The sequence below is a fragment of the Chiroxiphia lanceolata genome, chromosome 17, assembly GCF_009829145.1.
Source record: "Chiroxiphia lanceolata isolate bChiLan1 chromosome 17, bChiLan1.pri, whole genome shotgun sequence".
In the NCBI taxonomy this organism is placed as follows: Eukaryota; Metazoa; Chordata; class Aves; order Passeriformes; family Pipridae; genus Chiroxiphia; species Chiroxiphia lanceolata.
Window position 1 is genome coordinate 13,852,404 of NC_045653.1, and position 26,726 is coordinate 13,879,129.

Here is a 26,726-nt window from a genome sequence, read left to right on the forward strand (position 1 = left end):
GAGCACCAGCTGGAGAAGGAATGCAAACACTGATTACAGCCCATGTCTGCAGCCAGAGAGAAAGGGAACGCTCCCCAAACAAATCATCCCTTCTGGTTGCATGAGGAAGAGAAGGAGGGTCAGGTCCCTTCCCAGTGTCAAAGCCAGCAATCAAGTTAATCATCGAACATGCAACCCTGCTCAGTACTCCAGCACTCTCCATTCATCATCCTATTTTCTCACTGCAGTCAATCTCTCATGCCTCATGAGATTAATAAACAAACAACTAAATCAATACAGTCATCTCAATCCCTGCAGGCCATAGGCTCTGAACAACATAACTTCTGCCTGAAAGAAGTATCAGTGTGGAAGAGATGCTCCCAAGAGAATTCCAGCACCCCAGCTGTCCAAAAATGAACACACGCACACTGGGGAATGGTTCAGCAGTGCCCTGGGAAACAGAGATATTGAGCAGGTCCTCCCCTCCTACAGCTTCCTTATCATCTCCTCAAGCATCATCAGATTGCTCAACTCTCCCTAAATCCAGGCACCGAAGGAGTATTTTCATTCCTCATGACAGGCTGGGAAATAATCTGAGCTTACTGACTCAACAAGGGGGCTGCTCTTCAAACATCAATCCTCTGACGGGGCTGATGGCCTCGGGCTCCTCAGTCCTGTGGGCAGAGAACCTCACCAGAATCTCTCTGGAGCAGAGAGAAGCATGTGTATGAGAATGAAAGTAAATTAGGTCTGAACAAGATTAACAGGGATTTAATTGAACTATGTGAACTGGAACTCCAGTCACGAGCTGCTTATTAGCCTGTCTCAAGGGATTGTGCTGCTGGCACTGGAGGAGCACAAGGATGCATTGTGAGCAGGACAGCGCCAGGGCACGATGGCCCTCGAGGGGAGTGCGGCCAGAGAGGCTGAGCTGCCCCACTGTGACCAAAAATGAAGGAACTCTCAACTCCCAGTCATGTTTCTTCAGAGCTGAGGCTTGGCCTGCTGAGGGACAGGAACTCCGTGTCACACACTGGCAGGGGAAGGCCAGCTCCTGGCTCTGGGTGGCAGAGCAAGGTGTGGCTCTCTGCTGGCAGGTATCTGGAGACAGACCTTTGAAAACCTCCCCTTCAATAAAATTGACTTAATGAGGTCTTCAGCTCCCTTTGGGATGTTAATTACAAAACAGCCCAGAGAAAAGTGCTTGGGAATTAAAGGAGTCACCACACTAGTCCCTCCCTCTGTTTTGGTTTTCTGGTGAGAGAACCAACAGACGTTCACCAAAGCATGGCCACCACACCAGTCTCACTGCAGCCAAGAGCCACCAGACAGCTCCACGCTCCAGCCATGGAAACCTGAGCTCCAGCCACACACCGATGGGCTCCCGAAAATCCCTATTAACAGCCTACTGAATCCCACCTAATCCCCTGCTTGCACTATTAACAAATGATGCCTTTATTATGGCTACCTTCATGGGGGCTCTCAGAGCCAAAATCTCTCAAGAGAGGCAAACTGATGTAGTCCCTGCACCGCTTCCTCCTCCCTGCCAGGAAGGTGGAGCTGTACTGGGAGATGGTTCACTACTTCCAAGTCAAACACAGATACAGATGCACACATGCCTGACAGTATTAACTAACCAATTTCTCACAGATTAAAGGATCTGAAAGGATTTCCCTTAATGGATCATTTTAATGAATAGGTTATTTATGTCCCTGTGTTCCTATAGTCTGGGACTTCTGGCAGCTTTCACAGTGAAATGTGAGGGAAGCACAACTTTAAAAACAGATTTCTTTTTAAACAAAGATTCTGATTACATTTATTACACATTTCAAGAGAAACTAAGATACATGGGATATTGGTAATCTCTACATACTCTAAGTTCAGTAAACAAGCACATTCAAATAGGTATAAAGCTGTTAGGAACAGACTGGGGATTTTATCTTAATCCCTCTTCCCCCCAACAAAACCAACACCAACATCCATGATTTCTACTGAGCAATGAGTGAGCCAGCCTGCAGATAGCTGGATGTAGACATTGATGTAGTAGCTGCTATTTCAGGTAACAGCCACACAGTCCCCACTGCTAACTGGTCCTGAGCTGTGGAAGTGCTTCAATATTTTGGATAAGGTGTGTGCTGCTCTTTCAATGACTCCATTAAAGCATTAACTCTCTGCTTTAGGTAACCTGCAGAAAGCTGGAGTTTAGATAAAACCATCCTCATGTATTAAAATGGAAGGAGGGATCTGCAGTACCTACCCAGGGCAGTAGCAATGATTTTCTCCCTCCTGCAGATCAGAGACAGAGCACAGGTCCATCATGGAAACTCACAGCAAACATTGTCCTTTGTTATTTGCGTGGGAAATTTTTGTAATATTTCTTTGTACTGAGAACTCAAAGCAACTTTAGAGTGCTTGTGTCTCCTATGCTTTGTTCTGTCCTCTCGGTATTGAGCCTTCATGTAGCTCAAGAAAAAAAATGCAGAATTTAAAGCAGAACTCTGAGCTGGATTTTAAGCAGTGCAACTTGGTGTCAGCATTCTGGTCAAGAGCCTGGAGCAGGGAAGCAATGAGAGGTCAGAATCACACTGGTACTGGGATCTATCTGTCCCTCCCACCAAAAGCAAGAGAGGGCAGAGAATGTGGCTGTTCTCAGCACTGATGGTTTCTGTAAGTGGGTTGTTCAGCTCCTGTTCAAGAACACACATCTGGGCTCACAGGGCATTTGTGGCTCGAGGATGGGAGTCTGGGTATGCAAAAAGGATTGCAGACTTGCAGCCCTGCCAGAGAGAACCCTTCCTTCAAAGCCGCTCTGAACCCTGGGTGCGCCTCAGAGAGCAGGTTCTCCTCCCATTGACTCATTCCTGATCAAACAAACCAAGATGTGAGCTGGCATCAGGAAGCTCGAGCTGCCCCACGGAGACTCCGTGGTTACATCACCCCCTATCTCCTTCCACTCCTTCCAGTCCTGTCTCGCCGTATTCAAATCTCAGACCAGATTGTCCCTGGGCCTGGAGAGGCAGAGCCCGAAGGAACAGAGTGTCTGTGTCTCTTGCCATACAGCCATGCTGCACAGCCAGCCTGCCACCCCTTGGATCTTAAAATACCACACCTCCCCAGGCTGAGAACGTATTTACCCTCAGGAAGAATTCAGCCAGAGGAGATGGAGCAGACTGGAGCAGGGAAGGCTGGGAGGGGGTTTGCAAATGCAAGGAACCCCAGCTGTGTTGAAACAGGGCCCATGGTGAGGGCTCAGCCAGGTGGCAGGAGGGTTTATCCACAGCACAGCGAGGCAGTGCAGGCTGATGCACCACCAGTGCAGCATTCCCAGACTCCCACCTCAGCAGCTTTTCTCCAAAATGCAGTACCTGGTCTTCCCAAGTTTCCAAGAACAACCCCACTAGCACAGGCATTAAATTCTGCACCTTCCAGAATCAAATTGTTCCCCGATTTTTGTAGTCATCACAGTCCCCACCACAGCCTCAATTCCCTGAAATGTACCTGCTTTCAAAGGTGGGAATAGAAAGGAAGAGTGCATGGGTGGGGAGTAAGACAGAGGTAGCGACGCTGGGGAAATGAAAGCTTTCATCTCCAGTAGTCTGGAATCCAGTGAGTTATTACCTAAAGAATTAAAGAATATGACAAAGACATTATGATTAAGCCATAAAATGCAGCTATGTATTTCAGACTAGATGACAACAGAGATGAATACAAAACTGTGTAGTGTGGTATCCTTGATCCATTTGATCCCTCTGGCTTCAAAAAACACAACACAAACTGGTATCCAAAGCAGCAAACCCATGCTCCACCTTCCACAGGGACTTGGTTACAAATCCCAGCCAGCATTGAGGGGCCTCTCTACCCATGAGAACTGACAGAAGTCACTTTAATGGTGAATGACACATCAATCATGTCAAATGAAGTACTGGATATGTGAAGTTCTCTTTGCTTGCAAGAAATCTACGGCAGAATCCCTCCCCTTCCATTCTTGTAAGTTTCTTCTCCCTTGTCCCTGAAAGTAAAACATGGCAATGCCAGAAAACCATTTAACAGAGTTAGTTAGTTGCCTTTGATGTTGTCTCTGAGGAAGCATGATTACAAGTGATTATTTGGTCTTTTGAGGCTCATCAGTCATGCCTTTATCGTTTCTTTTTGGTTTCCTTCTTGGGTTTCTTGCTTATCTGTGGAGCAGTTGCCTTTGGCTTCTTCACTGTCTCTGAATTCTTAGGCTCAAAACTGTCCGAGTCCTACAAGAATCAATTAAGAAACAGTCAGTAACTTTTCTTTTACCTTTGCTGACAGCTTGCTTTGGGGATGTGAGTATCAGCCAGAGGAAACAAGTGCTGGGTATCTCTGCTGGAACACTTTGATATCAAACTGAGGCCACGTTTAATGAGCGTCAAGCAGCACCATCTCTGCTCCTTCTGCATGTGCTTTTTGATGAGTGTGAGTTTATGCACAGAAAAAGCTTGTTACCAGAGATGCCATTAAAAGCTTAAGTGTCTAAAACAGGCTTTGGAGAAGAAAAACAAACCCAACTTTGAAGACAAGAAGAAAATCAACACTAAGTGAAAACTGTTTGAATTAGGAAAAGATAATATATAATCATCAGGGTGCATGGAAACATTCAGCAGGTATTTCTGCCAAACATTAATTGTTATCATGTGCAAGACAAAAAATATTCCCTGAAACAGCAGTACAAACAGAAAGTTCAGAGCCTTTAAACCAAGCCTAAAATCCAGGGAGGGAATTGCAGGCAAATCTTTCTTCACCTGGACTAACAAAATGCTTAGATATGTTGCTTGTTTCCTTCAGGGAAGATGAGAGATAACACTGCAGCCATGGGAAATAAAGTCTAGTTATCTTGTGAAAACACGAGGGAACAGCGCCAGTCTCCTCTGAGAAAGCACACACATGCAGATTGCCTCCTTTCATTAAATGCATTTGAGTATAAATATTGCTTTAGCATCTTGGTTTCTCTCAGCCTGAGTGTGCCAACTGGAAAAGGACACACAAAAAATGGCTGAGCAAGACGTGCTGGTTTCAAGCTTCCAAGCCAGTGCTGCAGATAATGGAGGGGGAGGCAGCATCTGACAGTATCCTTTTAATCAAAGAGCTTGGTTCAAACGTCTCTCAGGTTCCTGGGCTATTACAGTTCACATCTGTGTGGCTTTCCAAGGAAGGAGGCTTGGCTGGCTTTCCAAAGGCTGTGATGGGTGCACGGGGAGCCGGCAGGCTCAGAGAGATGGAGCAACACGCGGGTATTACTCAGGGATGCAGAGTGCTGCTGCCATAAACTGAACACTGCTGCCTTCTAACGTCCAAACCAGGGTACACTTCAAAGTCTGAGGCCTCCAAGACAGAGAAGCTCTTCAGTATCCTACCCACACTCAAGCATCATTCCCAGGACCTGGAGGGGTAGCCTCTGGTGTTTATGGCCTTGTGAACCAGTGATATGGACAGCAGATCAGGAGGAGAGTACACACATGGAGAATATAAAAAATAGAATATGCAAACATCAAGGCATGCTTGCAAAAGTAAGCAGTAAAAGCTTACTTGAGCTTTACTGTTTTAACTGGGAGTTTCCCACTCCAAACCAAAGCTCTTGCTCTTTTCAGCTTTCAAAAATGGGGTTAATTGGTATTTCTCAAACATTTATTGGGGAAACCAGAGACTCTGACAGACAGACACCGGTAGCTGCAGGGTAACAGTGCAAAGGTTGGACTCAATAATTTTGGATGTCTTTTCCAACCTTAATGATTCTAAGACTTGCAATGCCACTGTATTGTGTGTAGCAACCACCACTTCATCTCCCTGCCAGGAGCTGCAGCTCCTGCAACAGGAGGAGCAGGAGGGAGCATGACCCATGCCAGGACAGTGTCACATCACACCTGCAGCCAAAGGTGAAGAAGTTGGGTCATGAACCACATCCTTCACACTGTACCTCACCCTGGGGCATTCCCTTTACAGGCTGTAAATTTCCACACTTCCTCTGCACAGGAGGGAGCAAACGTGGCAATAAAGGTAAGCTGAAAACACAACTCCTCATGCTGAGTTGTTACTGAAAATGCATCATACACCTTTAGACAAAATCTGTACCAAAGCAACAAACTTGCAGCCTGACCAGCACTGAAACATCTGTGCCCAGCACTCAGCATTGCCAAGCACACAGAGGTCTTTCATCAGAAAAGCAGGATGCAGGACATCCCTCAGTCCAGAGGAACCAGAGTCCTGCAGCTCACCTCAACCTTTCACTTCCACCTCCTGCTGTGCCAGCTGCATCAAAGGACCCTCCAGCACAGCACAGGGTGTCAGGACTGAAAACTGCCCTCCTCACATTAGGATATACTACAAACCTCATCTGCATCTTGTTTCCAAAAATCACACACAAACTAGCACCCAGAGCCACTTCCTGAAAAGCAGACCCTGCCTGGCAATTAATGAAGCAAATCAGTAGCAGGATGACAATATGGGGTTGGGACAAAGCCTTCTCATGCAGCCAGGAACAGCACGTACATTTAACACCTTGCCAGTGCTTCAGGTTGTTTTTTCCAGTGGTATTCAGAGAGACCCTGGCTCAGGTGTTTGTTCCTGGCTTTCCTGTCTGGTGGTAAATCAAAAGACAAAAGCTGGAGGTGGGAAAGCTTGAGGGAAGGAAAGAGAGTGAACAATGAAACTGTCACCAATCCCAGGGGTAGACTGCTGTGCCTCCATTAGCTACTCGACATTCCCTCCCATCCTGTTTTCTCTGACTCTGCCCATCTATATCAATATTAAAGAGCACTGCTTACTGTCTTGTGGGCCTTGGACACTGGCAGGATTATGGCCAGCACACAGATCAGCTGGAAAATGGCTCCAAAGAAGAGTCCGTAGCGAAGCACGTTCTCCATGAATGTGGGCTCAGGGATTTCAGGAGGGGAGAAATCCAACTCTGCAGCCATTGTGAGTGCACCCTTCTCCTCTACTGCTCTCAAGAAGACTGGATACTGCAAAGGGGAAAAAACAGAGCAATTATTTGCATCAGGCTTTCTGCTACTCACTTTCCATTACCCCAAAATGACAGACTCCCCCATGCAGGTGTTTTGAAGACACTCTCGATCTACAGAAGCAATAGCAAAGAGGAAAACGAAAGCTGCATTTAATTTGGATGTTTGTCTTTTATCACCTGACTACTAAAATAGTCCTCAAATGCTGGTATTAGTCCATTTGCAGGTGAGGGGCCAACAAACGAAATATTAACAGTATTTATTAAGCAATAAGCTTAATAAGCAAAAACATACTTCTCCCTGAAGTCAATCATGCATGCAAGGTGATTATTAATAGTTTTCACTTACACTGTCTATGTGATCACAGCCTTGTTTTAGATGCTGCACAAACCACAGAACAAGAACTTAACCAAGAACTTAAACAAACCACAGAAGTAGAGCTGATGAAGGCAGAGGAATGAATTATGTGTACAAATTTAAGCGTGGCTTTAGTGGCTGGTTACACAAAGCCCCACATACCTTGCAACAGTCACACAGGTAGTTTGTGGCAGAGTTAAATATTGATCTCCTGGGTCCCAAGTTTCTCAGCCTCAAGACCATCCTTTCTTTCTCCCTTTATCTTTTGCTAATGGAGTTGTCAATTCATTCTATGAATGACTAATGGCTTTCTACAAAAGGGAGAGCTCTCCTGCCAGAACTGCTGGAGTATGCCACAGGAAGTCCCCAAAGGGAAATCCAATTAGTCTGAGATGCCATCACACTCAGCTGTGATTACTGCCCTCCTGGTTCTCCTGACCTGTATAATCCCAGTGTGCACTCGCTGAGTTAGCACTGCTTACTGACACACTACAATTCCCTGTATCACTAAAGCTTGGCTGAGAGATATGCTGCACACATGCTTCAGTTGAATCTGCCTCCTAGAAATTATGTCCTAAGCAGGCTCTGCATTTCTCAGGCTGGGAGGAGGTTGCTACGATCTGCAGATGTGACACAGTTGAGAAAGAGACTCAATTTAAGAGTATAATCAGAGTAAAGTTACAGTTGATAAATCTGAGACTCAATCAACAACTCAGTGCCATTGCATGAGGCAAATATCACTTGAGGACACACTAAAAGGAGTGGTACATAAATTACAAGAAATAATTATTTTGTTTTAATTCATTTGAATTACGGAATCAGGACAGGAGAACATTCCCAACTGCACAGACTGGCAGCCACTGGAATAGAAAGACTGTGGAATCCCTGCTCCTGGTGATTCAGAAGAGCAGCTCAGATAAGCACTGGCCTGGGATGGGGTGTGGGTACGTATACTCCTGCATTTCAACCAGGAAACAAGAATAGGTGAACTCTCACGATCCCTTCCAGGTCTGTACTTCAGCAAAAGAAAACGTTTCAAATTCTGACTAAAACTCAGTCGGCAAGGGCTGTGTGGGACCTGTACATGCAGGCAGAACACACGCTGCCCTCGCAGGCTCAGCCAGTCCCAACCGGACCCAAAGGCTGCACAGAGGCGTGAACAAACACTTCAGGACATGTGGCTCATCCCCAACTGCTTTTACCTTTAAGGCACTCCCTCCCCCCAGTCTGTAAGGCAGCAAATCCTAAGCAAGAAACAGAATCACTGGAAACTTCACCCCTGAGCTGCCTTTATCTCATCCTCATTTATCGGGATATCTTTTGTAAACACAATTCCTGCCCATCCCCGTCCTCAAACACAGCAGGAAGGGATGTTGCCTCATTCCTCACCTGGAGTTTTCTCAGGACAAACGCCTACTGATAATCCTGACTCACACACCTGGAACACCATACACAGAGATAAACCAGAAAAGGAAATCAATACAGTAAAACCAAAAATTCTCCATCCTCATCTTCCTCCTTTCCCCTTTCCTACCTCACCTCCCTTGAGGGAATTAGTAATTCTCTGACAAATCCCAGGTGACATGACCAGCATCAAGGGCTCTCACGCAGGCTGGTAGCAGCTGCCACCCCCATTTTAAGCAGTACCCCATGAAATACTCTCAAAGACCTGACCTCATGTTCCACCTGGTCACACACAGCAGAGCTGTGCGGGCACCCCACACTCGGACCATTCATTCTCCTGCCATCAGTGGAGCTGAACTAACATTACCAAAACTCCTTCCTGTTTTGAAGAACTCCTGGGGTTCACGCAGTGCCCAAAGCTGCACACACAGGGACTCTGAACTCCCCCAAATGGGCAGCCCAGAGCTGATCTCTGGGTGCTGGGGCTCAGCACCAGGCACGTGCCTTCTGCACCCAACACAGAACCTGCAAAGGGAGTTCCCTTACCCAGAGCATCACCTCCTGACACTCTGCCTTGCACCTAAGCCAACAGGTCCCCAGATGACTGAGTCTTCTTCCCTGTTCCCGAGAAGCTCAGTTTTACCACTTCTTCCTTGGCTAACATCTCTTCTCCTCCACAGGTTATCAACTGCCTTTTTCCTCAGACCACTTCACCACAGCTGCACTTACTAATTCTTCTTAAATTGCATTTAAAGATCAATACTCCCATTTTAAACCCTGAGAGGAGGCTTTCCCCAAGCCCTCCAACTTATTTATTTGGTCTAACACCCACTGAGTAAGCTGGAGGAGTGGGAAAATATCTCCTCTCCCCATAAGCCTGCCCATCTCACTGGAACATAACATCAGAAATTGGTCACAAACAGTTGCAACTGCACTACAGGAATTTCTATTGACTATATGTTTAAAAATATCCAGTCTTGCTCCTACTCCATCAGGGTTTTACAGCAAGGCAGCTGCCCCCACGCAGCAGGACTTGGTCCTGTAGCAAAGCCAGAGCTGGGCCACAGACCCAGGCAGGGGCTCCTCGGGGCTGCAGCTCCTGCTTTTGCCAGTGGCAGCACTGAAGGGGATGGGGCTGTTCCCCATGGAGCAGGATCAGACCCTGTGATGAACATCCGTGTGTTTCCAGGGTCAGGGCCGTGCAGCAGCCACCTCAGTACAGCCAGACACAAACCCTTCTTCTTGCTGTGACTCCCAGCTGGCACCTTTAAGACCTGCTACTACATAAATAATTAGCGATGGCCAAAGCCATAGAAACAGCTCAAGTAATACGTATTAGCTTTCTCTTGGGGTGGAAATAAAGAGCAACGTCCCTGCAGAACACGAAAGCTTCTGTCAGAGGGTGAGGCAAAAAAGCTCAGGTTGGATATTTTAAAACGGCTTAGCAGGTGTTGGGATGGAGCCCGAGCAATTCCTACGGGGATCTGCGTGTGCTCCACACCGCTGACAGCGCGGCCTGGAAGAATATCCCAGGACAAGCAGGCGATCCCAGGATAACCAGGATGTCCAACCTGTGGGATAACGGGCCGGGGCTGTCCGGCCGTGCCCGGGGGCTGCGGGAGAAGCAGCTGTGCAGCCCCAGAGCGGGGACACCCTGCGTGATGCTCCTGCTCCTCCTCCTCCCCCCCGCCCAGGGACCAGCTCCCCGCGGGGCCGCCCGGCCGGACCAGCGAGGCCCCGGGGCTCCCCCCGCCTGCCCGGGCCGATGCCGGAGCTCCGCCGCCCCCTCCCCGCAGCGCCGGGACCCGCGGCCACCCCTCCCGGCCCCGCTCACCGCCCGCTCGGCTGGCCCGGCCCGCGCCGCCCCGGAACTGCTCCCGCCCGCTGGAAGTGCTTCCCGCCCCGTCCCTGGCAACCGTCCCTAGCAACCATCCCTAGCAACCATCCCTGGCGACCGCCCCAGCAGCCGCCCCCGGGGCGGCCCGAGCGGGACCGGGGCCCGCGGGGTCGAAGAGCCCCGAACCCGTCTCGGCTGCAGGAGCCGCGGCCCCCGGCGGGTCCCAGGGCCAGCCCGGCTGGAAAAGCCCTCTGGGATCGCCGAGTCCAGCCCATGACCCAACACCACCTTGTCAACCAGACCATGGCACTGATGCCACATCCAGTCTTTCCTAAAACACCTCCAGGGACGGTGACTCCACCGCCTCCCTGGGCAGCCCATTCCAATGTGTGATCACCCTTTTGTGAAGAGATTCTTCCTAAGGTCCAACCCAAATCTCCCCTGGTGCCTTTACACCTCAGGGTTAATGTACTCACCCCCTAAATCCGTGTGAGTGTTTTAATCCCGCCATCAATAACGTGGCCTTTCAGGCCTGGCAGGTTTCTCTTTATCCACAAGGTTTTCATCTGCTCCCTTGACGTGCTCTGGCAGCAACAATTAAGATGTGCTTCTGGCTTTGCTCTTGCCAGGGATTTTATTTTTAATGACCCGTCCAGTATCCAGCTCTGAACTGGAGATGCCTTGATAAGATGACCTACAAAGGGAAAAATGGCTTGGGTTCTGTTTTCTCGTTTGTGGTATTTAAAGAATCTGATTTGTTTTGCCCTTTTTCTAACCCTGAACTATCAGATGTGCCGGGTTGGTTTTGCTGCAGAACTTGATTACCAGACAGCCTAAATACTTTAGTGAAAACCTAATCAGTTATTTATCTACTGGGAGAATAAGGTATGGCATTTGTAATAAAAGATTTTCTAAGCTGTTACCAAGCATTTGAATTAAATGGGTATTAATGAAAACAATTTCAAAGGTTTTCAGCAATTGGATCAGGAATCTTTCATGTTTTTTAGTGCAGAAGACTTTACAGACCACTGGAAGATTCACATGGCTGTGAGTGGCAGAGGCCAGAGATACTGGGACACAGAACCTCTTCTGGAATAAAAATACTAAAAAAAAAAAATTACTCTTGAATAGCTCTTTCCCTGCCTCTAGTGAGTGGCTAAGGGATAACCTCAGAGCTCAGGAAAGCAGCTAAAATTCTGCCCTTTCAGCTTCCAAACACTATTTAGGATTAAAAAAACGCTGCAGAGGGAGAAGTAATTCTTGAAATTGTCAGGAGGGATCCTATCAGCATGGATTAAAGACAGATTAAATTCTTCCCAATACTACCAGTACACTGAATGGGGTGGTGCTGCTGTCAGCACACACCTTCTCACGGGCTCTGATCTTTGCAGTTCAAAGTTTGCAAGCAAAGGGGAAAATACACTGATGGATGGAAACCAGTGCTGTACATTTGATTCCTTTTCTCCTCTCCCCAGCAGAAATGGCACTACTTACTCTAGGTAGAAATAGGCAGGTGAAACGTGCAGCTTTTATGTAGCTCCTGCCCATTCTGTGCCCCTCTGTCCTGGCCCCGAGGCCATCAAAGCCTCCACGGCCAGGTCAGGAGTGCCCCAGCCCGGGAGCCACAAGCAGGTGGTGCCATCAGCCCACTGCGGCTCTGTGCCTTCCAACAGCACCACACTGACCCACACCTCGCACCTGACTGTGAAACTACACAAAAGGAAGCTATTTATAAAAAAAAAGGGAAGATTTTTCTGAAGTCTGTGAGATGCGAGTGGGTTTCAAAGATAAAGTTGATTCAACAAGTGGACAAGTTTGTCAGCGCTCGGTTCTAAGTAGAGACAGAGCTCATGCAAGAAGTCTTTCTCCAAATCCAAATAATCCTTGGCTTTTTTAGTCCTTTTTATGCTTCTTCTTTGGTTTGCATTGCAGTATTTCCTGCATGTCTTTGCAGTGAGGCTTCTTTATTACCACTCACTGTACGTGTGCCAGATCCTTGTGCACCAAGGTCTTGCCATCCTCAGGATGCACACTGGTATTCAGCCAGGAAAAAAATTACTTACAATGGCTTTCATTTTTCAGCCCGTATTGGAAACACAGTCTTCCTCATTCCCTCTCCATAAACCACATTTTACTTTCTTGGTGCCAGTAACATCTCACTTAAATTCTGGTTTTTATCAGAAGCTTTAGGAGGGGTTGAAGCTGCCTCTCCCTGTTCGTTGATTCTGGCTGCAACGTGCTGTGCAGCCTTCTAGTGAAGGCTCCTTTCCAAACTGAAATGGGAGTGGTGAAACCAAAGACAAGCTCCTTAATTACTGAAATTCAATGCTGGCATCTCAGCCCTGTCTGTCTGCTGGGGTTGGAAGAAGAAGGAGATGGTATTTAGAGAGCCAGAAATTCAGGAACTAGTAATTCTCAAGCCTAGAGCTGAGTGTAACGTGCTGATGCCTGGCTGAAACTCTTGGCAGTTCACTTGGGCGATGCTGAAATGCTCCAGCAGCTCTGCTGGGGAATAAACAGAGCCAGACAGGTACAGGCTCTATAAATGGATCCCACCTGCAGAGCCCATCGGGCCTCCTGACACATGCACATCTCGCAGGCTGCTGCCATTTGCTCTTTTGTACAGTCTCAGGGATAGTTAATGTTTGAAGATTAAATAGGCTTTTCAAGCAGGCTTTTTAACACCACGAGACAGTCCTTTCCAACAGCACTTCTTGCACATTTTGAATTTCTGATTTATTTTGTCTGTTTTTAATCTGATCCCTTGCTTCAGTCTCATTCGCAGAGTGCAAACTATGCTCTCATCCAGAGGGACTCCTTCCTTGGGATTATTTTGATAAATGTTTGTACTTGGCTTCCTACCAATTTGAATTCCTAAAGGGAAAATTCTCCCCAGGAAATCTATTGATGTTCAAAGGATAGAGACTGAAGGATCTGAAGATCCACATCTTAGCACTTTATCCTTCCAAGGATGAGAAAACAAGATTTTCTAATGGCAAGTCTCACCACACCTGCTGGGTATAAGTTTTGAGTTTTCCTTAGAAGGAACTGGCCACACAGGCTGAATCTTGTCTTTCTTATCTCATTTTTGTTTGCTTGCCTTCACACAATGACTGTGATTTTGCAAAGAACTTGGGAATGAAAGTAATGAAAGTTACTGAGCACAGCAGTAATGGACAATGTAATTAAATGACTGATGATCAACTTACTTGTTATGTGCCTTAGTTTTGCTACTTGGAATAAGATATTTGAACTAAAATGGGTCCCATCCTACCCTACCTCTGTGATGGCAAACCTAGGCAAAAACCCATAACTTTTAGTCTTAGGCAGTTCTGTTTAACTTACCATTATGGCATTTGCAGTAAGTTAGGCAACACCACATCTCTCAAATGAAAGAAAATGAAAGGAAACAGCTGTATGTGGCTCTCTCAGGAGTGCTGGAGGCTGGAGAAACTAGGGACAAACAGCTACCATCTGTGCCATTTTGGAAGAGTGCAGAACAGCTTTTGAGTGCTGAGAATACGGGATTTTTTTTTTTGCCATTTGATGAGTTACTTCTGACTGTCATTAGTTTCAAGCCCACAAGGTGAGTGGGACCTTTTCACACACTGCTCAGCTTATCTGAAGCTGTATGTTGTGCACCTGGAATAGACAGGGGTGATTTTTTAAAGCATGGCGTGGAAACAGGGGGAGGTAAAGCTGAGAGGAAATCAATACCTGGGAAATTGCTTCAGGATCCTAACTCTGTCCTTTGTCAGTGAAGGATTGGCACTGAAATAAAAGCAACTGGCATGTGCTTCACCCAAGGACCCTAGGGAGGGTAGGTCTGCTTGGATGTGACTCCGAAATCCAGCTGTTCCAGCTACAGTAGATACCTGTGGCAGCTCGTACCTGGCTGTAGATTCCACCAAGCTTGCACTGGTGTAGGCTCAGGTTTAGAGGGCAAAAAGAGAGTTACCCACTGCACACTGCTAATCTGATCTGTGGGAGACAATGAGTGTTAAATACCTCTGTTTTGGGAGCCAGTGGATGCTGACAGCACTAGGGGTAGTAGGGAGGGAGGCTGAGGAAACTGGGAAAGTTCTAGGGACAAACCAAGAGATACTCTAAAGAGAAAAAGCTGTTCCTGTTGCAAAACAAGTTTCTCATCTGTTGTGCCAAATTATTATTGATACTACCCCTCAAATGAATTTCCCCTGAGGAATGCTGTCAAACAGCCAGAATGTTCAGCCTTCGAACATACTGATAGTCCCAGAGGAGCTCTGGGGCTGTGGGGAGCACAGAACTGCAGCCAGATCCCCCCTCCTGCACGTGCAGGGGACACCAGCTCTACGTGTGTGACACCATCTCTACCTGTGTGCCACCAGCTCTGCCCTATTGAAAAAATGACCATGAGAGAGCTGCTACCTCAAATACACACTGCAACACAGAGGCATGCAAAGCTGGCTCCAAAGAAGTCTGCATCCTACCACAGTCCATAGCATCTTCATCCAGGGATGTTTGGAGCCAGGGCACCCGTGGGGGGGCTCGTGCTGGGGCTGAGCTGCTGGCAGCAGTGGGGATCACAGATGTTTCTGCTGCAGAAGCAGCTTCACCAGCCAGAGGGAGAGCTCATGGAGTCTGCTGGAGGAGCTCCACAAATGACCCTTCTGGGTCCTGGGAAGACAGGAAGGCTTTGACTGCTGCTGGAACAGGAGATCCCAGGGACAGAAAAGCTGCTCTATTTGCGCTATTTCAGAACTCCTAAGCTGGGTACACCCAACAGAGCCTGGAGGGCTTTTAGAAATTTCTGCTGCCTCCTGCAATTAATCTGAAGTCATAAAGAGAGCTTGGTGTTGTGAGTCTTGCTGTATCCAGCTGTGCATGACATAAACCCAACTCAGGCAGCACAAGGAAACCCCTGGGATGATAGAGCTTTATTCAGCCTTCTCTGAAAGCAGCTTGCTTGAGATATGAACATGGATCACAGCCCTCCTAATCCAAGCTGGGCAGCAGGCAGCTATAAACAAGTCAGTTATAGACTGATTCTCCTTGATCCAAGAGATACTGCCTGGTATTGTACAGCAGCTCTGTGTAAGGCATGGGACCAGGTGGATGGAGAATGAGCTCAAAACTGCACTATAGGATAATACCTTGAAATAGCTCTTGACTGGTTTAACAGCACAGCCTGATTCATCTGTTCAGCCAGTGCAGCACCAAGACAGTGGAAGAAAAATAAGTCATGCTGAAAAATTAGTGCAACCAGTTTCACACATGAGAGAACACGAGCAGATTGTTTCAAAAAAGCAAACAAAATCCCTTTCCAGTTTTCAGAGAGCATGCAGCTGTGTGCACCAGGACAGGGATTTTGGAAAACCTGCTCTGTGCAACCCAGAAATCCCCTTCTCCAGTGCCCACCAGTGGATGACACAGATGATATACTTGCTTGATTTGCATGGCAGATCCTCTCCCCATGAACAGGCTGGCACCATTTCCTTTCACAGCTGGAGGAAGGCAGTGGTTCTTGCTTCTCTTCACACTGTTGTTCTGTTTCTGGATTCCACTAGACAGGCCCAGGTCAGATGCTCAGTTCTGGGCCAGATCAAGCTCCTGCTTTGGTCTGCTCAATCTTTTTTTGTGATTTCCCTGGCCTGATCTTGATTAGATACCAAAGGGAATGTGAGCCTTTGAGTACTCAAAAGCAGGGGGAGCCCAAAGGCATCAGTGCACATCTGTCCAGGTACAGAGTGACTGTTGTTTAACACCAGAGTAACTTGGTGTTCTGAGCTCGCTCCAGCCTTTCCAGCTGGGGGATTACTCTTACTGGGAGCCCACGTTTTGGCAGAGGGATATTGCTTTGCTAAGAAATGAGCCATAATCACAGTGATTTCTCACCTCAGCAAGAAGCAGAGGGGCAATGGTAGAGTTAGACCAGCACTGGATGCTTCTGACCCCCTGCACACACAGGCACCCATGTGCACACCAGATGCTCGTCCTTCCTACAGTCCCTCTCTGCTCCCAACAGCTGTGATGTGCTCTGGTGCAAGGTGAAGGTATTGGGCAGTGGGCAGGTATGAGTCATCTCAGCTGCTGAAACTCCTTCCCACCACTGAGTCACGCAAGCCCTGAGATGGGAAGGGTCTGGGTCCCCATCAGTTCTGGGCACTGTAAAGTCAGTATGAAAAATGTGGCAGGTGGAGCTCATGCTGACACCTCGTTTTTAGCTCCTCTGAACTGTCCTGGTCTTCTTGGCACCAAGGCTCTGTGTTCTTTTTAATGGGGCTTTCATAAACCTTGTTCCAGGAATGAAAACAGCTGCCAGTGCATGCAGCACCCCAGGGAAGACCCTTGCCTTTTTCCAGAGCACATGAACAGAGCAGGGCTCTCCGGCTGCTCTGTGTGCTTGATGTGAAGCTGTGATGTTTGTGAGGGACTGGAGCATGAACTGCCCCGCTAATGCAGGTGTGAGTAACAAAGGAGAAGGAGGGAAAGGCTGATAATCAAAGAAAAATAGAATAGCAAAAAGACAAACCCTCCTGTTCATGCAGTGTAAGAAAGCATTAATGGCTAACTCACTCACTGTAGAGTAGAAGGAAAAAAACCGCAATTGCAAAGGGAAAGAGAAGTTTACCTTTCAAAGTGAATTTGTCATTCACTCTGCCAGATTATTGCTGTTTTTATTTGCTCTTCACTCTTTGAGGGATAAAGAGAAAGTGTGCAAATGACCCTCGATTACAGGCATGACCCTCTCCCTGCCACCTTCCAGCACACACACACACACACACAAAGAGGATGCTAAACACAGCCTTTGAAATTCAGGAGGATAATTGATGCTCTGACGTGTGGAAGCCCACAGGACTCCTGAGGGAGCACAGGTATAAAAAGCAGAGATGCACCTCTCTGGCAGCCAGAGGACAGCTGGGGGGAGATCCGAGAGAGTCCTCCCTGCTCAGCACGACTCCGTGTCCTGCCCGGCACCGTGCGGGGCTCAGACCCAGCAGGATCAGAGGCAGCTCCAGAGGAGAAGTTGTGTTTGCAACAGGGGAAGGAACACCTGGGCAGGAGCTGATCCAGGAAGTGCTTGTTCTCTACGGGAACGGTAAGTGGGAGTCTCTCTCTGTGTTTAACAAGATGATGCCTATTTGGAAGTTGGAGACAATTAAATTGTACTGAAATGCAATCACAGCTGGCACCAGGAATTAGCTTTGCCATGTACAACAGCCTTTGTACTGTACTAAGTTTTGTACCAAGATGCTTTTGTACCAAGTCATAGAAAGAAACAATAACTGAACTGCAGGATAAATGCAAATCAATAGAATTATACTACAGATGAGCTTTGTAAAAGCATATTAGACGTTTACCAGCTCTAGCACAGTTTTTCTCTTTTGCTATACTGATGTGAGTTGCTTTTACTCTGGCAAATGAACAGTGTTTTACTCACCCAGCAATGAAACTGTGTTTGAGCCAAAGCCAAGTGTGAGGAGAAACACAACAGTGTGTTTCAGGTAACGTGAAGCCAAACAACGAGGCAGAGGGAGGGACTGAAAAGGATTTCTGCTTTTCTACTGTAGCATTTCAGAGTATAAAGCCTCAGCTTTATAAAACAGCAGGCATGGCAAAAGCCTCATTTCATCTACATAGGGGTATTTTTCAGACAGCTCAGGTTAGGGTTTCAGATGTGGTAAGAGATACCCATCTCTCCAACATCACTGTCACAATGCTGCTGTTCCTGCTGCACAGGATGGAGTGAAGCTTTTATGCTTCATTTGCAGGAATGGTGCTAAAAGCTCGTCACCTTAAGAGGAATTTATTTTTTAATAATTTTTTCATGTGCTGCCAGAATGGAAAGTGAGCTGTCCCTTACTTTAAGAGAATTTTGAAGGTAACAATGTTTTGCAGAGCTGTCAAGCTGCCTCCATGCAGGGTGACACTTCAATTCCCCAGCATCTCCTCTGAAACAGCAGACACTTCTGGGAAGGGGTGTAGGACTTTCATTTCAGACTTATTCCCAAGGGAAAAAGGGAGACAGACATACCCAAAAAGTTGAATGAGAAGCAGGCTGTAGCTAAGGGAGAGAAGGCAAAGCAAGACAGGGGAAAAAGAGCAAAGCCAGAGACAAACAAACAAAATTTCAAAGAAGCTATTAATAGAGAAAGAAAAAAAATACCCCAAAGGTTCAAAAAGTGATTCTGGAGAAAACCCCAGCATTCAAAGAAGGGAAACCAGAAACAGCAAGTGCTAATCAGGGCTGTATGCTAGGAAGAGCATTTGGGTGAGGTTTGCATTTACACTGGCACTGAACTTCTCAGCTCACACAGTAGCTTCCCTGGTACTGATCAAATCTCCTGTTTGCCACTTTCTCCAGATGCTGGTGCCACAGTCTCCTGGTACCCCCTGACAGATGCTTTAGATAATTTCCTCTATCTAGAAGGATCTGACTTGGGATTTGCCTTGAAGATACTCAGGGAGAGGCACAGAAAAGGCATGCTTTTTCAAGTTCAAATGAAAAAGGAAAAAAAAAAGGAAGCAGTAAATTTGCTCTAAAGGCAAAAGCCCTGTAAATCTCTCAAAGTCCCTTTTCCCCTTCTTTTAAGTATTTCTTGGCTCTCTGAGGGGCCAAAGTGATTCTGTAATAGACCAGGAGTAGGAGATGCCATCCATGAGCACAAGAAGCTCTGCAGGAGTCAGGAGCTACTGTAGTGCTCCCAGGGGAACTGATGGGGAAGCTGCTGGTCCCTTGCTGGGAGCACAAGCAGCTGGAAACAGACTGGGCTGAGAATGAGTTTGTGGTAAGAAACCTCATTTCTTAGTGCAACACCTTTTCCCATGTCTATGCATGGACTTCTGACACTGCCACTAATTCTAGTATTAACTTCCACAGTGTCGAGATTAGACCCACTTAAAGTCCTTAATGAGTGTCCTTCTCTCTATGTTGATCTACTCTGTCTGAGCAGAAAAGCAGAGCTCACTGCTGATGTTCTCCATCAGAAAGACCCCTCCCTCAGGAAAACCCACTCCTTGGAAAGTTCACTTGGGCAGTCAGAAGCCCAACCAAACCCTTTCCATTTGGAAGCTCCTCCTTTTGCAAGGAAGTATTGTTATACCTTTGGAAGGGTTTTTTTACCCTTTTATGGAGATCAAACATCTTTCTACTCTTTTCTTGTGTAAAGTAAGACAGGGAACAGGGAAACTTGGTATTTTAAAGGTTTCTATCCACATTCTTAAAGAATCTTTTTTGAGCAAAAGATCAATTGCTTTCTATCAAAACTCAGGAAGAGCAGCATTCACTGAAATACCTTTCTACTGTCCCTGGCTTCCAAGGACAAAAGCACAACACTCAGCTCCCCGGGTGTGTGACCTCAGGTGACTCTGTCCTGAGTCATTCGCAGCTCTTCAGCCAACCCCAGGAAGGAAGCACCGCAGCCAGGGCTGCACACACGGCTCAGCCCATCCCACCTGCCACCACAGCCCGTGCTCAGAGCTGCGTAGGTGCCTCGAGGGTGGCAGTTCAGCCCCCCCACAGGGACATATTTCAGTCCAGTCCCCTCTCCACCCAAGCCTGACAATGTGTTTATTCGGCAAACCAAGCTCAGCACTTGCCTTCGATAAATGGCTTTGCCAGTATTACCCCTCTGCCCAGGAATTTTATCTGGGTTTCCCTGTTTCTCCCAGTCTCTGGCTGGAGGCAGCCTGGTCAGCTGTTAGGTGTGGACCTGTGCCACACAGGTAGAGCCGTGTGAGCAGACACACGTCCCTGGCGAGCGGAGGGCAGGAGAGGTCCCAGGGGCTGGCTGCAGATGATCCTGTGCAGGCAGCGGTTCCTTTCTGGTCCCTGCTAACTGCTGCCCTCCATCCAGGTGCTTTTACAGACCCTGCAGCAGCCCCTGGAGCTCACCCCAGCCCAAGAGATCTCTCCTTCAACTACAGCAGTGAGACAGGTCCATCAGTGGGTCCCACAGTGTTAAACCCTTCTGCTCGGCCCTGCCTCCTGGCCCAAGGGAGACACAGCCACAGCCTCCAGGCACTGCACTCCCTGGGGAAGACTGCCAAGCCAAGAAACCTCTGCACTGGGAAACACCCCAACCACAAACAGGCCCTTTGTGCCAAAAAGTGAGCAAGGGGGACTGAGAACATAAAGGTGGTACTTGGCCTCCCCTCCTGGCCTGGAGCACCTCACTGCCCTCAGACTGCTCTGTGTTTTAGGTGACTCCAAGGGGTGGAAGATGCTGGATAAGGCCATCCTGCTCCTGTTCCTGCATTTAGTTGCATGCTCCATCTCCTCTCCTCTCTACCCAGTTCTCAGGTAAGTGCTCAGTGCTTTATCCACACTATCACTCCCTGACTCATCCCTGACCTTGTGCAAAATAAGCACATGCCAAATAAGGTTGCCAGCACTTCTGAAAGCCAGACGAACTCTAAATGTGTTGCTAGGCCTATTTCTTTGCCCTGTCTTAATTTTTTGGGTACACTGCTAGCCTAGGTGTGGTTTCCAAAGGGACAGGCACCTGATGGAATATTGTAGCCCAAACAGTTGGTTTTAGAATTGGATGCTGGGTTCTATAAAGGGAAATCTGGCAATCTCTAGAGCAGGCAGTACCACCAGCTCCACCACTGATTAAAATTTGTAGCTGCAGGGCACCTGCATTGAAGTCAGAACTGTTCTAGTATACGACCTCAACAGCTGCCTATTAATATTTCAGGTATTTCCTTGTCACCTCTTAGAAGTTGTAATATTTCTTTCCACCCCTACAAATCAACAGAAGCACAAAATCAAGCATTGGCTTCTCCAGTGTGGATTTGACACATCCCATAGAAGATGGTTTGGCCTTGTGCCAAGGCCCTGGCACAATGATACCACAATCACTCGAATTTTGCTCAAGGATGCTGGGAGCTCAGCGAGGGGGAAGTGTGTTAGAGGCAGCGCTATCAATCATCTTTCCACTGCTGAAAGAGCTTCAGGGCAGTTTCTAGCTGGAGAGAGTGATGGGAAATATTTGCATCAGTGATAAGATAGGATGGCAAAAGGAGAAATTAAAAAGCAGGAGAACAGGGAATAATGGTCAAGAAGATTGAGCCCCAACTGGCAACTGAGTACACCTCACAGTATGCCCGGGGTTTGTCTTGCAGGTACAGTCCAGGGCCAGTTGCTGGCAAGGCCACGAGCTTCCAGCTCCAGCACAGCAGCCCCCTGCAGAGCCAGAACCCCTCAGCAGAGGAGCAGGAGGAGGAGGGTTTGTTAGCAGACCCCACTGGGAAAAGGTTTGTACCTCACCTGTCAGTCCTGCTGTTGTGGAGTGTGCTGGTTACAACCTCCCCCCAGCCCAGGAGCAGACCAGCAGGTCAGTCAGTCCCAGCAGCACCACACAGTGCACAGGGGACTCGTCCTTACAACAGTGGGACCAGTCAAGTGGCTCGTGCTTCCCTTACTGTGGATTTTCTGGAATCTGGGTCTAACCACAGGCTAGAGACCTGCTGGAAGATCCTGTCATCCTGTCCCAGACATCATCCTCCCAGGAGATGACTGTGCTGCTGCAGAGCATGGGAATGTCCCAGCCCAGCTCTGCCCTCTCCCAGCCTGTGGTTCTCCTCCTCCTTTCCACTGGTTCTCTGACCTCACCTTTGGTTTGCAGGCACTCCTCCTTACTTGTTTTAGTGTGGACTCTGATTAACAGACATTTTATTTTGCCTGCTGCCTCCATGCCAGGACTGAGCTCCCTCAAATCCCGTTACCCCACAACACGAGCACAGTCCAACACCAAAAGGTGTTTGCTGTGGTTACCTGCCCCTGCTATCAGCACTGTTACCCCCAGTGTGTTATTTCTCACCTGGAGGGTTCACTGCTAGCTCAGAGAGCACACTGTGCCTGCCTTTCCCCCCCAGGATGCAGCGCCATGCCGATGCCATATTCACCGACAACTACCGGAAATTCCTGGGGCAGATTTCCGCCCGCAAATTCCTACAGACCATCATTGGCAAACGGCTCGGGTAAGCCCAGCAGCCCTCTGGCCTAGGGCCACTGGTTTGTTTATTACACGGGGCAGTTTCTTTCATGCACGTAGCAGGAATAGCTGCCTTCCACTGCAAGAGAAACAATCTCTCCTGCTCTTCCACATCCTGAAGGGCATCCTGCATCCTTACATCTTGGATCCCTCCTAATCACAGCTGTCATTAAGCAGCCTAATTAATCCTTTCCTCCAAGGCTGTAAGCATCAGATCAGCTGAGAGTTCTACTGTAATATCAACAAGCACTAATATTTGCAAATAATAGTTGCAATGATCATTCACTGGTAGGAAAGAGTTATCCCTGGCCTGGTTCAAACACAGAAGGCAGCCTCTCCACTACCTCTGGTTGGATAGATCACTGACTGCCACTAAGACCAACTGGTCAGATATGAGCCAGCTCCAATCCATCTTCTAACAGAGGAGCAAATACAGTGACCAATCTTTACTGAAATGAAGCAGAATGGCCCTAGGGTCAGACCCAGCAGGTTCCCTTGCTGTGCTGCTCAGCCTGAGCCAAACTTGGAGCAAGGGACAAAAAAGCATCTCTGAAACAAAGATGTTTCTCATCTTCACCTAACAGAAGCAGCGGGAGCAGCCCAGGAGAGGGGGTGCAGGAGTTCCTGACAAGGCGCCAGTCTGGCAGCATCCTGATGGACAGCAGCTTCCAGCACCACATGGTCCTGAGGGACTTCCTGGGAGCCATCCTGCAGAACCAGAGGTAGGTGGGAATCAGTTCATTATCAGCTCACTGCAGGAATACGACAAGGTCCTTATTGCTGCCTGGATTCCAGATGTGGAGCTACTGGATTAAGTATCATTTCAGGTACAGTCAGGGAAAGAATAAACCTCTTACCTGAGCCCAAGCAGGGTGCAGATAAGGAGCAGCCTGTGCTGAGCCAGCCCACACCACACACAGTCGTCTTCTCAACCTCATCATGCCGTAAAGCAGCAGTGGAAAAATAATTTCTCTCTTGATCCCAATTACACCATCCCTGTCCTCTTCCTTGACAGGCCTCAGGACATGGACAGCAGTCGGTTAGAAGGCTTTCCCAGCACCCTGGCTAAGCTCATGTAAATACTTCTGCCTTTTCCATCTCCCCATGCTCTGGTGAGTAGCATTCCCTGCTCCATCCTGCACATACACACTGCTGCACTGCTCAAGGTTTGCAGGCTCTCCTTCAGTGACACCAGCCCCCACTGCTGTCCATGAAAAAAGGTGCAATTTCAGGGGAAAAAACTCCCAATCAATTTTGTCAAGTACCTTCACAAGTGCTGTGAAGCTGCATATGGATGCCTGGGAACAGGCTTGCAGCAACCCAAAGCAGCCTTGTAAATCTGAGACAGTGTGCCTGAACATCTAAGCCAGGCTTAAGGCAGATAAAAATCTCCCAGGAGCAACACCTGCCTCTAGATACTTGGGACATTTCAGGTTTTGGTTACTTTTCCACAAATAAAGTCAGTCAGGAAAAGCCTCCAAAGGATGAAAAAACTTCTGTACGTCCTCACAAAGTTTTCTCATAATTCTCTTTTCCTCCTCCTTCTGTCTAGAATAATTCAGAGCTCGTGGACCTGATGTACAGTGAGCCCTTCACAGCAGTGAAGACATTGCCAGATGTGAGCTGCAAACTGATGCATACACTCCTCAGACGTGATCAAAGGAATGCAGTGCTGATGCACTACTTAATTTCCTTCAGTCTTTACAATTTAACTCCCCTCTCTAAATACTGCTTTGTACTGAATCAGAAAAACCCACCTCCGTGGTTTAACCTCAGGCTGCTTTACACACAGACTAAAACAACCCATACACTTGTAATCCTGGGGACATTCTACCTACTAATTAAGGCTTTCAAATCACAAAGTGTAGCAAAATTTCTGCCAAGTCATCATTCTGTTTGAGGGCCTGATTAACAAACATGAGGCCACCAAAAAGCACCTTTAGGCAACTTAGTAAATTGATTACAGGCTTCTTTAAATACATGCTGATGGCACAACCACACACACAGCTCGGATCAGAGCGAGGTGAGACATGAATCCACATGTCTCCCACCTATCAGAAACACTGCCGTGGGCTGCTGCTGCCTCACTCCCTGACACAGAGCCCTGGCAGCAAAACTGAGCTCTAAAAACCTCAGCTATGGTTAATGCTCAGCCTTGAGGTGTTCAAACCGAAGCTACAGCTCTGTGAGAGTTCAAGGAGATCCCTGTGCATCAGATTGGGCTGTCACTATGTTTTAACTCAACGTCCTGTTGAGTGCCACCCCATGGCTCTGAACTCCACTGTGACTAGATACGACTGTAAATGTTTTCAAAGGAGTAAGTTATTTACCCAGTGATGTCAAACAGCTACTTCCTCCCTGTCACCCCAATTCTCCTATTGTTTGTGTAATAATTATGTCTTCAGAAATGTAAATAACATCAGGATGGGGTCTGCTTTCCCTCCATTAGCAGGAAATAAAAGTTGTTCTAAATAAACCTGTCCAACAGCAGGTCAAGATGCTCTTTTGTTGAGAAGTTAGTTTCTTGATTTTGGGCCCAGAATGGAAGATGCTTCTCAAAGACAGTGGTCAGGTGCACCGAGGGTGACTCAGAGCTGGGCTAACAAAGGCAGGAGCTCCAATACCATTAACACCACCAGGCTGGAAATACAGTGACATGCAAACATGCATTAAGGCCTCTGAAATCATTCCTCCTTGCACTCAAACAATTCCCTGACAGTCTGCAGTAGGTACCATCTCATTTTTCCTCAGGTGACTGTGTTTTAGGACAGCAAGCTCCAGTATGTTTGAAGATTAGTTCATACTTGCACCAAATCCGTACTCATTACATCCTTCCTGCTCAGGTTTTAAATTCTGTTAAGTGGCATGAAAGCCATTTGCAAACACTGGATTGGATACTCCCAATAAAATCAAAAGACCTGTCAAAAACATTTCAGAAAGTGTTTGTGTGATTAAACAGCTGGGTGAGTGCAGCTATTTTGAATAAAAGATACTGCTTTGAAAGTTAAGTTTGCATCAAAATGAGGAAACAAATGCTCAAACTCTGGGATATTAAATATAAAACCAAATAAAGCAAAACAGAAAATATGTGAGAAATAGAAGACCAAATTAATAAAAATTACCTTTCCTACTGCATACTCAAGGAAGTAGAAAATCAAAAGTAACACACACAGCTTAGAGAAGATACATCACCGAGGCACTCCATGGTTTTCCTTCTGCATCTGTGCTCTCCTTGGATGACGTGCCAGAGCTCTACAGGCACAGGGCAAGTCCTGTCCTAGCATGAAGCATCAGAAGAAAGTTATAAAACAAAGCTGCTAAGTGAGCAGTAACAAAATAGGAGGCTCAAAAAACTCACCACGATGAGAAGGAATTCCAGGATAAACTATTGTGAATAGTAGCATAGTTATTTCTTGCCTAAAGCTCCTTTAGTCCCAGAGGACTTGGATGCAGCCCGAGACTGGTGTTTGGAGGGGTGCAGAGGAGGTCAGAGAAATTCATTAAACCTCTGTGGGTTCAGTGTAACATTCACACAGAACAAACAGGTAGGAACTGCTACAAAGAGCAGGAACAGTGAGCCAAGTGTGAGTAACCACAGTGGGGAAGAGAAAAAGTGGATTTTATGGAGTCATGTCACACACATGAAGTGCTTTGGAGGATTCAGCTCCACGCCCTTTATATCCACATGCTTTCTTGCTGATATAATTTTTCCTGGAAATTTGATAAAGTTCCTTTACCAAAAGGCCTTTAAAGAAACTACTCTGACACAGGATGAACAGGAGCAAACACAGAGATGCAGGGAAGGGAGTAACTGTTATGTTTCCCATGTGGAAGTTGCTCATTAGGAGGAGATTTTGGCCTTTGGTTATTACTATCAGTGGGTTCTTCAATAAAGCCCAAATCTGCTGCCTCAACATGCTTGGTGGTCCTGAAGGGAGTAACTCGTTGGGAAGTTAGAGCTCGAGTAATTCAAATGTGGCCACGTGGCAACCAGCACATTCCTGGCTTTTGGTTTCACAGAAGACCAGAAGCAACAACCTCCATCAAACTCTTATTTGGAGTGAAACAGTGGCTCCAGAGGCTGGAAAGAAAGTGAACCCTCCCAAGGGACCCCCAAACCTGCCGGGTCAGACACAGGCACTCCAGCACCACAGCTGGCTCTCTCCAAGGGCTCCTCCTGCCCGACCC

General features: G+C 47.5%; 2 protein-coding genes across 6 annotated transcripts; one reads left to right on the forward strand and one right to left on the reverse strand.

Annotated features, from left to right (window-relative positions):
• Window positions 1–1,783: 1,783 nt before the first annotated feature.
• Window positions 1,784–11,122, reverse strand: MANBAL (mannosidase beta like). 4 transcript variants are annotated; one of them, XM_032705151.1, is made up of 4 exons: window positions 10,558–10,598; window positions 8,709–8,757; window positions 6,768–6,962; window positions 1,784–4,223 (listed from the first exon to the last, which is right to left on the reverse strand). In XM_032705151.1, exons 3-4 carry the CDS (start codon window positions 6,915–6,917, stop codon window positions 4,116–4,118), a joined length of 258 nt encoding a protein of 85 aa, XP_032561042.1. In that variant the 5' UTR covers window positions 6,918–6,962; window positions 8,709–8,757; window positions 10,558–10,598; the 3' UTR covers window positions 1,784–4,115. The 4 variants fall into 4 exon arrangements, with proteins under 4 accessions (XP_032561042.1, XP_032561041.1, XP_032561043.1 ...); XM_032705150.1 differs by lacking the exon at window positions 10,558–10,598 and adding an exon at window positions 9,958–10,096; XM_032705152.1 differs by lacking the exons at window positions 8,709–8,757; window positions 10,558–10,598 and adding an exon at window positions 11,037–11,122.
• Window positions 11,123–17,425: 6,303 nt separating this feature from the next.
• GHRH (growth hormone releasing hormone) lies at window positions 17,426–25,342 on the forward strand. 2 transcript variants are annotated; one of them, XM_032705048.1, is made up of 7 exons: window positions 17,426–17,638; window positions 20,743–20,842; window positions 21,667–21,798; window positions 22,420–22,524; window positions 23,123–23,260; window positions 23,554–23,650; window positions 24,091–25,342. In XM_032705048.1, exons 2-6 carry the CDS (start codon window positions 20,763–20,765, stop codon window positions 23,615–23,617), a joined length of 519 nt encoding a protein of 172 aa, XP_032560939.1. In that variant the 5' UTR covers window positions 17,426–17,638; window positions 20,743–20,762; the 3' UTR covers window positions 23,618–23,650; window positions 24,091–25,342. The 2 variants fall into 2 exon arrangements, with proteins under 2 accessions (XP_032560939.1, XP_032560938.1); XM_032705047.1 differs by lacking the exon at window positions 17,426–17,638 and adding an exon at window positions 20,568–20,649.
• The last annotated feature ends 1,384 nt before the right edge of the window (window positions 25,343–26,726 follow it).

Coding starts and splice junctions, on each gene's coding strand:
- GHRH (XM_032705048.1), top strand. CDS start 20,763: ATGCTGGATAAGGCCATCCTGCTCCTGTTCCTGCATTTAGTTGCATGC. Junction 21,799..22,419: donor GCAGACCCCACTGGGAAAAG/GTTTGTACCTCA, acceptor TTTCCCCCCCAG/GATGCAGCGCCATGCCGATG. Junction 22,525..23,122: donor ATCATTGGCAAACGGCTCGG/GTAAGCCCAGCA, acceptor TTCACCTAACAG/AAGCAGCGGGAGCAGCCCAG.
- MANBAL (XM_032705152.1), bottom strand. CDS start 6,917: ATGGCTGCAGAGTTGGATTTCTCCCCTCCTGAAATCCCTGAGCCCACA. Junction 4,224..6,767: donor TGTCCAAGGCCCACAAGACA/GTAAGCAGTGCT, acceptor TGATTCTTGTAG/GACTCGGACAGTTTTGAGCC.